This window comes from Erigeron canadensis, chromosome 8 (assembly GCF_010389155.1).
Source record: "Erigeron canadensis isolate Cc75 chromosome 8, C_canadensis_v1, whole genome shotgun sequence".
NCBI classification, from domain to species: Eukaryota; Viridiplantae; Streptophyta; class Magnoliopsida; order Asterales; family Asteraceae; genus Erigeron; species Erigeron canadensis.
The window spans coordinates 28589597-28599563 of NC_057768.1; the positions used below are offsets into that span (position 1 = coordinate 28589597).

The 9967-nt window shown below is 33.5% G+C and overlaps 2 protein-coding genes across 2 annotated transcripts; one reads left to right on the forward strand and one right to left on the reverse strand.

The window, feature by feature from the left end:
• Positions 1 to 456: 456 nt before the first annotated feature.
• On the reverse strand, positions 457 to 2791 carry LOC122578531 (alcohol dehydrogenase 1-like). The gene is made up of 8 exons (XM_043750507.1): positions 2720 to 2791; positions 2442 to 2625; positions 1649 to 1974; positions 1472 to 1554; positions 1300 to 1375; positions 1056 to 1213; positions 807 to 968; positions 457 to 712 (listed from the first exon to the last, which is right to left on the reverse strand). Exons 2-8 carry the CDS (start codon positions 2588 to 2590, stop codon positions 596 to 598), a joined length of 1071 nt encoding a protein of 356 aa, XP_043606442.1. The 5' UTR covers positions 2591 to 2625; positions 2720 to 2791; the 3' UTR covers positions 457 to 595.
• A 3580-nt stretch (positions 2792 to 6371) lies between these two features.
• Positions 6372 to 8677, forward strand: LOC122578526 (alcohol dehydrogenase 2-like). Its single transcript, XM_043750502.1, has 8 exons — positions 6372 to 6648; positions 6761 to 6944; positions 7033 to 7358; positions 7495 to 7577; positions 7678 to 7753; positions 7841 to 7998; positions 8081 to 8242; positions 8347 to 8677. Exons 1-8 carry the CDS (start codon positions 6612 to 6614, stop codon positions 8461 to 8463), a joined length of 1143 nt encoding a protein of 380 aa, XP_043606437.1. The 5' UTR covers positions 6372 to 6611; the 3' UTR covers positions 8464 to 8677.
• Positions 8678 to 9967: the final 1290 nt, after the last annotated feature.

The following is a 9967-nucleotide window of genomic DNA, read 5'->3' on the forward strand; positions in this document are numbered from 1 at the left end:
TACATTTTGTCATACTTCACTACACTAACGCATCATTATCCTTATATTAAATAATAGAAAAGTGGATCTTGTGTCTTAATGGACCGGTCAAGAAGTCAGGAATCTAATAAATAAAAATTTGAGTGGTGTGTGAATGGCAGGCTGCAGTTCTCCTTTCTAAACTAAAATGAAATGGGGATAGGTGATTGGCTAATGGCCTCCTGGGTGCACATTTGATATTTTGTAGCTCAGCTTGATAAAAGCCAACTACAACTTTTTATCATTTGCGTATTAACCTTAAATCTTTTGTAAGTCGGTTACTAAAGTGACATTAGATATGGCATCAAAACTTCTGCAGAAATGGCACCTTTAATATTTCAGGTATAACACACATTCCCATCCATGAACCAACTATCTTACCCACCAAAAACATCCAGCCGATTACCACAACAAGATGGGCGGCGCGTGAACCTCCTATTAAAAATCAAAGATGTTACTAGATTATATTTATCTAAACATCGATTGAAAACAAACACAGTTATTAAAATAAATACTGCCGCATTGGACACTACTATATGCCTATATATACAACACGTTTAGAGTCTTTGCCATCCATTTATTCATCCATACGAATGATACAACGAAGCCCTTCACCTCTAAGCATCAAATCAAAGGCCTTATTGATGTCAGAAAATGGCACTTCATGTGTTATGAACTTTTCCAACTCGAGTTCCTGCTAATCATCAACAACATATTGTTCAATTTCGACTAGTACCCTTCTACAATATATAGTTTTTTTAACAAGGATTGTGAAAATATGAGGTTACCTTATTCATATACTTTTCGACCACAGAAGGAATATCTGATCGAGGTTTATAGTTTCCAAAGAAGGTGCCCTTGAGCGTTCTTTCGTCCAATAGTTTCATGGGATGAGTCTTGAAGACAGCATCTTTATGCGGAACACCCACAAGAACCGCAACGCCCCAACCCTGTAAAAAGTCATCTTGAGAAACCAAGTACGATAAGTCCATAACATACAATTCTATATATAGCATGTACAAAAAGTAAATGCATACGTCGTGAACACACTCGAAGGCCGAAATCATAGCATCAACATTCCCAGTGCATTCCACGCTCCTGTCTACACCTCCATTAGTCATCTCTGCAATCACTTCTTGTACTGGTTTCTGATAGTCTTTTGGGTTCACAAACTCAGTTACCCCAAATTTCTTTGCTGTTAAAACCAAGAAATTAGAGGTGTATTAATTAGTCCACCTTTCACTTAGTTATCTTGTACTCAAACTTAATCGTACAACTTACCAAGCTCAAATCTATTGGCATTCAAATCAACCCCAATGATCCTTGAAGCCCCTGCCATTCTTGCACCTTCTGCAGCCTGATCACACATAACTCATTATTATTACATATGAGTACATATACATGCCTAAAATAATAAGACTGCAAAATAAGAAGAGAAAAAAAAAAAACTTACAGCAAGTCCCACAGCTCCCAACCCGAAAATGGCCACAGATGAGCCCTTTTTAGGTTTTGCAACATTCAAAGTAGCACCTAAGCCTAAAAGTATCCAAATTACTTTAGTTAATAAAGCCCAAAAATGCAAAACGACGATGCTTATTATTAATCTTAGATAGTTATATATATTTTGTACCTGTGGTAATTCCACAACTAAGGATACAAACTTTGTCAAGAGGGGCAAGAGGGTTGATTTTGGCAAGACATCCAACATGAACCACCGTGTACTCGCTAAACGTAGACGTCCCAACAAAATGAAAAATGGGCTTCCCGTTGATCGAGAAACGAGATTTCTGATCATGAATCATGACGCCCCTATCGGTGTTGATCCTCAAAAGGTCACACATATTGCTCTCTTCGGACTTGCAATGTGCACATTCTTTGCACTCCCCAGTAAAAACAGGAAGAACATGATCCCCTGGCTCAAGCTCAGTCACTCCTTCCCCAACGCTCTCCACAACCCTATACACATGAATTATATCTATCAAAGTTATATTACTAAAATTGATGGTATATTTCCGATGACGGGGTTAAATGAATAAATGAGAAAAATTGATGTGACATATATTATATCCCAAGTCGTGTAGAATCCGGAGACCATACACTAAAAGGGGTCCTAGCAGCTAGCAGGCTGGCCTATGAGACTGAAAGGATTGGAGCAACTCATGTGGGTAGGGGACGTGTGGCATGTGGCGTCATGTCATACACCAAATTGCTACTCTAAAATGGGGGAGTGGAGCAACTCATGTGGGTGGGGGACTTCCGCCATGGGGAATGCCCCCATTCCCTTTAGTCTTAGTATCAAGTTTGCCACCAATTCAACCAAAATGCTACAGTACATGTAAGTACCAACACTAAAACAAGTGTGTGAGCTAAATGTATGATATTTCAAGAAAGAAAGAAAAAGTTAAACATATATACATATGTACCCTCCAGCTTCATGTCCAAAAATCCGAGGAAACACAGGATTCTGTCCTTTTGCTTCCCAGAAATAAACATCAGTGTGACAAAGTGAAGTGAAAAGGATCTTGATACGAACTTCCATTTTCTGAGGTGGGGCCACCTCAACTTCTTCCATCACTAGCGGCTTTCCTGCTTCCCACGCCACCGCAGCTGCAAAATACGTTGAAAGTCGTTATAAATAAATATTAAAACAAACATGTATATAATTAGAAATGGATCAAATTAATGATGCTTTCTTCTTTACCTTTGCATCTAATCACTTGGCCTATATTGCTATTAGAGATGTGCGCATAGCACCGAAACTTGAGACCCGTCCGAGACCCGACCGAGACCGATCTGACCAAACCAGATCCAAAGAAATTTGTTGGTAGCAAATTGCTAGACATTTATGTACGTTTTTGTTTCTAGTTAATTTATTTTGCTTTGTGATGTATAGTAGTAGTAATTGGGTATTTATGTCGACACGATTATCGACATAACTTTTGTAATTATCATATGCTCCATGGGTACCGTGTACGTTCTCGATCGGTTTTTTAATTTGATCATGCATAGACTTACGTCCACGTACATTATTATATGTATATCCCATGCATCCTCTTTATATATTTGGCCTGGCATTTTAATCCAGGTATAGCCAATTGTTTGTACGCGAGATTCCACCGAATTGAGCTATCATTTCAAATTAACCATCTTTATTACTATATTATTAATTTATATGAGAGGAAGTTACCGCGACGGTGGTGTCCAAGGCCAGCTCGAACCTTTTTGGGCTCTAAACGGGATTAATTTTGGAGGCTTTTAATTTTTAAGGTCTTCAATAAAAACCCCAACCCTTAACCCAAAACGATAAACTAAAAAACTTATAAATTTGAGTAAGTCACCCGTAGAAACATACTTGAAAGTAAAGCATAAAACTAAAATAAATCCTCTCTCATCTAAAGGCATAATATGATTAGTAATGGATCTCTTTAAATTCGAATGAGCTATAATCAGGGACTATCTAACTTTCTTTTTGTTGGAGATATCAGGGAGTGGAGTTTAACAGGGTTTTATAATTTATTTTGCCTTATGCCCAAAACTAACTTATACAATTAAAGAAGCACCCCAATAGAAAAAGTTACAACTCAAATTGGGCCCTGATAATTGGGGGCCTTAAACAATGGCCTGACCCAACATAATTGTAGAACCGACACTGGTGGTGTCGCTGCCAAATGTCGGCGCAAAGCTCACCGGCGACGACAAAGGCCACATTTGGTGACGACAAATGTCACCGCCGTTTGTAGTTTTTCTTATAGCGTTAGTATAATCTTTTTGTTTTCTGCTCAAATAAATCAAGTTGTTCTGAATCTCATGCATTTCTCATATTTATTAGGGTCGAATAATTAATTGAGAAATTTTGGAAGGTCTTTGATTCTATCTCAATCAACGTTCGTGTAATGTAAAAGTAAGAATCAAATCATATGCCATTAAAAAAATTAAATTAAAATCAAGTTGTACACACCAAAAAAAAAAGCCAATATATATTAACTCGTGGTAAGGCATTAGCTAGGTTTACTTGTGAGAATCAGGGTTTAGACCCCGATTGAGACCTCGTTTTTTAATGGTGCCATTGGGTCTGGTTTTCCACCGAGTCAGTACTTTTGTTGGAAGCCACTGTAGAGTTGTAAATTTTTGTAATATGATCAGATTTGTTGTGTTAAAAAGCAAAAAGAATTGAATAAAAGAAATTAAATGGGCCACCACATGTCGACAGCCTTAGGTTTTGATCGACTTCAAGTCACGTGGCAATAAGACAATTTGTTAAAATTGTTACTATTTTTATATGTCGACTAGCTTTTTTTTTTTTTTGAACATCTATATGTCGACTAGCTAGATATTAACAATCCAAAGAAGTGAAATAACAGTTAGATATATTGTATTGTTAAAGTACTTTTAGAAAGAAAATAATGTGGTAACTGGTAAGTTTAATTTTTTTTAAAGAGTTTTTTTTAATTATGATGTTATAAATAAAATAACCACTTAAATACATAATAAAAATTTTAATATCTTATTAGTATATAATAAAATTCTTTCTTATATAAAATTATGAAATGAAATGCTTTTTATTTTTTTAGAGTTAAATGCAAGAATGGTCCCTGTGGTTTGTCAGTTTTTGCAACGTCAGTCCCTCTCTTGAATTTTTAGCAATGACGGTCCTTGAAGACATGTTTGAGTTGCAATGGCAGTCCTTCTCTAACAGAACCATTAAATAATGTCGTTAAATTTCTCATGTGAATAGCACGTGATGGGTATTAATGTCTTTCCATATACACAAACCTAGGAATGTTCAAAACTATTCATGCATATCCAAACTTGTTATTCGAAAATTTGATCTTGTTTTCTTCGAAAAGTTGGATACTTTATATTTCAGACTTAAATTCAGAAAGTGACTTTTGAAAAATTTTAAGATTTTTTATATCTTTTTTTTTTCCTTAAATCCAAAAATATCCAAAAATGTCAAAATATCGAAAATGATTATTTTCAATATCCGAAAATATTTTAAACTTTACGAAAATATCTGAAACTTAGTCTGAATATGAAAATATCTAGGATATTTATTCTTTTCCAAAATTCGGATAGTTTGTATATCAGAAAACTTTGAATATCCAAAATTTTGAATATTTTCGGATATTAAAATCCTTTATCCAAAATTTTGGTGGGATATCCAAGTTTCATCTATCCGATTTTTAATTATTCGAACTTTTGCACAGTGAATTTCAATATCCAACTTTTAGAATTTCCTTGGATATTTACAACTTTTAGTCAACACTTGTACTTATGTAGCTTTTTACTTTTAGAGGGGAGGGAGTGGTTGCGGATGGGTGTTTGCAAAATATGTAACCAAACTTTGGTTCGTGAGGTTAAGGGCTTGTAAAATATGTCGAGTTTCAAAGATGCGTTAAATAAAATATGTTTATCAAAGATTATATCGACTTAAACAAGAGATAATGGTAATAGATATTCGCAAACTAATGATAAAAAAACATAATGTAATGCTAATTATATGATAAATATAACAATAAGCAAGATTGAAGTAAATATTAGATATATAATGCGATAAAAGTAAAGAATAAAAAGCAAAGAACACCGAGATTTATTGACGAGGAAAAACCCTTAATCCTTTAAGAATCGTCGGCATAAAAACCTCGGGAGGAAACAATCGTCTCTGCCTTTGTTCTCTTATTAATTGTGTTTAAAATGATTACAAAAGTTGAATTTGGTTGATCGATAATTCTAAGTCTGAGAATAAAGAAGAGAGTAACGAGAGGAGTGTGTGAATATAAGTGTTGTGAGCAGTAAGTAAACAAAAGATTAGATGTCTATTATCGATCAACCTCATTTGTTTATATAGACCTAAGATCTAACTAATTATCCGAAGTTGTAGGGATCTTCCGGGTCTTCATAAGTGAACGTTGGAGCATATCTTGACTGATCTTGTAGCCGTTGAAGATATTATCCTCATGCTGAAATCAACTTGAAGTCCGATTATGTTGGTGGACTAAGTCTTTCTTGCGTGTTGGCGAGTTGTAACAAGTGCGAAATATATATCATACGTTTTACATCAAATATTCTGAAATCTGCATACTTATCTCATGTGAAAATAATAATAACATTCGAAATATATCGTTAATAAGATATTAATAAGTAATCAGAATATTCAACTACGTTAAGATCTTGAGACGTCAAAATCTTAAACCTTCAAGATATTGGCACCATAAATTCCACCCATATAAAGTGTTGTACATATTGTGTTGTACCTCAAGCATCAACACTTGTACATAGGAGAGGGGTTGTCAAAATTATTATTATATGAACCGTTTGTTCTTTTTTGTTTAAACTTTAAACCGTGGGTTTAGGTTAGTCAAACCAAAAACCTGGTGGCTGGTTTTCTAATTCAGGTATGGCCTGTTGTTTGTAATAGGTTCTACCGACCGACCTCATTTCTAAGTATCTTTTTCATTAAATTAGTAATAATCCACATATTTCATACTTAATCATACTATAAATACCCAATTACCCCCTATCACAACTACATCACAATCACAGTTAAACATCTCACAAGCAATCAAGTAATTAACAAGAAACAGAAACAGAATATGTCTAGCAAAACAGGCCAAGTGATTAAATGCAAAGGTAAAGAGCGCATCATTTTGATCCATTTCTAATTGCCTACATGCTTTTTTTCTTTCTTTCTTTTCTCTTAAATACATATGTATAATTAAGCATATTTATATATGTTTTGCAGCCGCGGTGGCATGGGAAGCAGGAAAGCCGCTGGTGATGGAAGAAGTTGAGGTGGCGCCACCTCAGAAAATGGAAGTTCGCATTAAGATCCTCTTCACTTCACTTTGTCACACTGATGTTTATTTTTGGGAAGCCAAGGGTCAGAATCCTGTGTTTCCTAGAATTTTAGGACATGAAGCTGGAGGGTATGTATATATTTAAGTTATTCATTTGTTACATAATAATAGTAATTTTGATAGATTTTTTAATATTGATGTGGTGAATACTGAATAGGGTTGTGGAGAGTGTTGGGGAAGGAGTGACAGATCTTGAGCCAGGGGATCATGTCCTCCCTGTTTTTACCGGAGAGTGCAAAGAGTGTGCTCATTGCAAGTCCGAAGAAAGCAATATGTGTGACCTTTTGAGGATCAACACCGACAGGGGCGTCATGATCCATGATCAGAAATCTCGATTCTCGATCAACGGGAAGCCCATTTTCCATTTTGTTGGGACTTCTACGTTTAGCGAGTACACGGTGGTTCATGTTGGATGTCTTGCTAAAATCAACCCTCTTGCCCCTCTTGACAAAGTTTGTATCCTTAGTTGTGGCATCTCCACAGGTACTATATACCGTAAAACATTTGTTTTTTTGTATAAGATTCATATATATATATATATAAGTATCATTTTTTATTTTATTTTTTTGGTATTCTTCCGACTTTGTTAGTTAACCAAAGTAATTTTGGATAAATTTAGGCCTAGGTGCTACTTTGAATGTTGCCAAGCCTAAAAAGGGCTCATCTGTGGCGATTTTCGGGCTGGGAGCTGTGGGACTTGCTGTAAGTTCTGTTTCTTTCTTCTAATTTTTGTAGTCATAAAATATGTAGGCATGTATATCTATGTATTCATATATAATGACAATGATTTATTTGGGATCAGGCTGCAGAAGGTGCAAGAATGGCAGGGGCTTCAAGGATCATTGGTGTTGATCTCAATGCTAATAGATTTGAGCTTGGTAAGTTGTACGAAAACAATGTGAATACAAAATAATTAAGTGAATGGTGGATTAATTAATACAACTCTAATTTCTTGGTTTCAACAGCAAAGAATTTTGGGGTAACAGAGTTTCTGAACCCGAAAGACTATAAGAAGCCGGTACAAGAAGTGATTGCAGAGATGACAAATGGAGGTGTTGACAGGAGTGTTGAATGTACTGGCCACATTGATGCCATGATTTCGGCCTTTGAATGTGTTCACGATGTATGCATTTACTTATCTTTACATTATATATGTATCGATTTGTATTTTATAGAAATTGGTTCTCAAGATGAAATTTTGACAGGGTTGGGGCGTTGCGGTTCTTGTGGGTGTTCCGCATAAAGATGCTGTCTTCAAGACTCATCCTATGAAATTTTTGGATGAAAGAACACTCAAGGGTACCTTCTTTGGAAACTATAAACCTCGATCAGATATTCCTTCTGTGGTCGAAAAGTACATGAATAAGGTAATTAATCTCATATATATCTTCACAATCCTTGTTGAAAAAATAGTACTACAAGGGTACCGGTATTAGTCGAAATCAAACATTATTTTGCTCATGTCTTGCAGGAACTCGAGTTGGAAAAGTTCATAACACATGAAGTGCCATTTTCCGAGATCAATAAGGCCTTCGACTTGATGCTTAAAGGCGAAGGCCTTCGTTGTATCATTCGAATGGATGAATAAATGGATGGCAAAGATTTTGAAGGTGTTGTATAGTAACGTGCAAGAGATCAGCGGCGCATTGTTCAGTTTTAAAACTGTGTTTGTTTTCTAATAATGTAAAAATCGGAACATCTGTAAACATCTTTGATATTTTAAGTTCATCAGTCATGACTTGTATCCTTCTTATTAATGATAATTTAATAATCTCTTAATACAACTGTTTCTTTGATGATGACATATGGTTTTCTAGACCTTTTAAAGGTTATTAGTTTCTCCTTTTGGAAATTCCTATTGTTATTTCAACTTCTTCAATTTTTTTCCCCCCTAAAGTCAGAAGAATATATCTATTTTAACACCTAGTCTTAATGTTTTTTTTATGTGTTTTCTTTCCATTACAACATAGTTTTTTATGTGTTTGGAACATTTGTAAACTTACAACAATGCGATTAAGCAAATAGAATGATTTATAATAATGCTTAGTATATTTAAAAAATCTACTTATCTACATGCCCTACCTACCCTGGTCATTGAATGAACGAAATAAACATAAAGATAATCCTAATCCGTCAATAATAACAAACTTATATTGTTTCAAAAATATAATAATAATAATAATAATAATAATAATAATAATAATAATAATAATAATGACATGAAAAAAAAAAACACGTTTTAAAATACTATAACAGCAATAATAACTAATATAACAATAACAATAATCATAAAATAATAACTAAAACACTTAACAGAAAAGTTAATGATGTAAAATATATAATGGTTAGAAAATTATTATATTAAAAGATATCTATATAGGCATTGAAATTCATGTGATATAGTATTTGGATATGAATTGAAAAAAGGCAACGTATCTATCTATCTATCTATTATATAATTTTATATAAATAAAACAAAATTTGAATGACATAATTATTTTTGAAAAATATCTTAAATGGCATCTTTAGAATTTCTTCTAACAATTATTTATTTTTATTTAATTATTTTATGACATCATCTTTTACTTTTTATTGTGAAGTTTTTTTAAAATCTAACCAAGTCTAATGTAAATTAACATATTTATATCCAACCATATGTCATAATTTATCAATGGGGTCTCATTATTCTGATATTAATTTTCTTTTAACTTACTCATTACCATTTGTTACAATTTAAGTATGATTTCAAAAAACGCGTGTATTGATTATATCCAATTTATTTTTGTTTTCATAGTTTTGATTTGTTATTATCATTTATTAGTAAGAATTCAGTAATAATAGTTAGACATTAGTATAGTAAACGAAATAAAACGTAGAATTAATATTAATCTGGTCAACATTTTTACGTTTTTGTGTTACGTAAATACATTTTCGCCCAAATGTTGGTCACTTTTTAAAAAAAAATTCAAATCATAGCGTGTCAACAGTGATATGATTTTTTTATTTTTATTGTCACTTTTTATAAAGTTGTAAGTAGTGTTGTTTTCTAATGTTTATCTTTTTGTATCTCATAACCTTAATATCGTTAATAT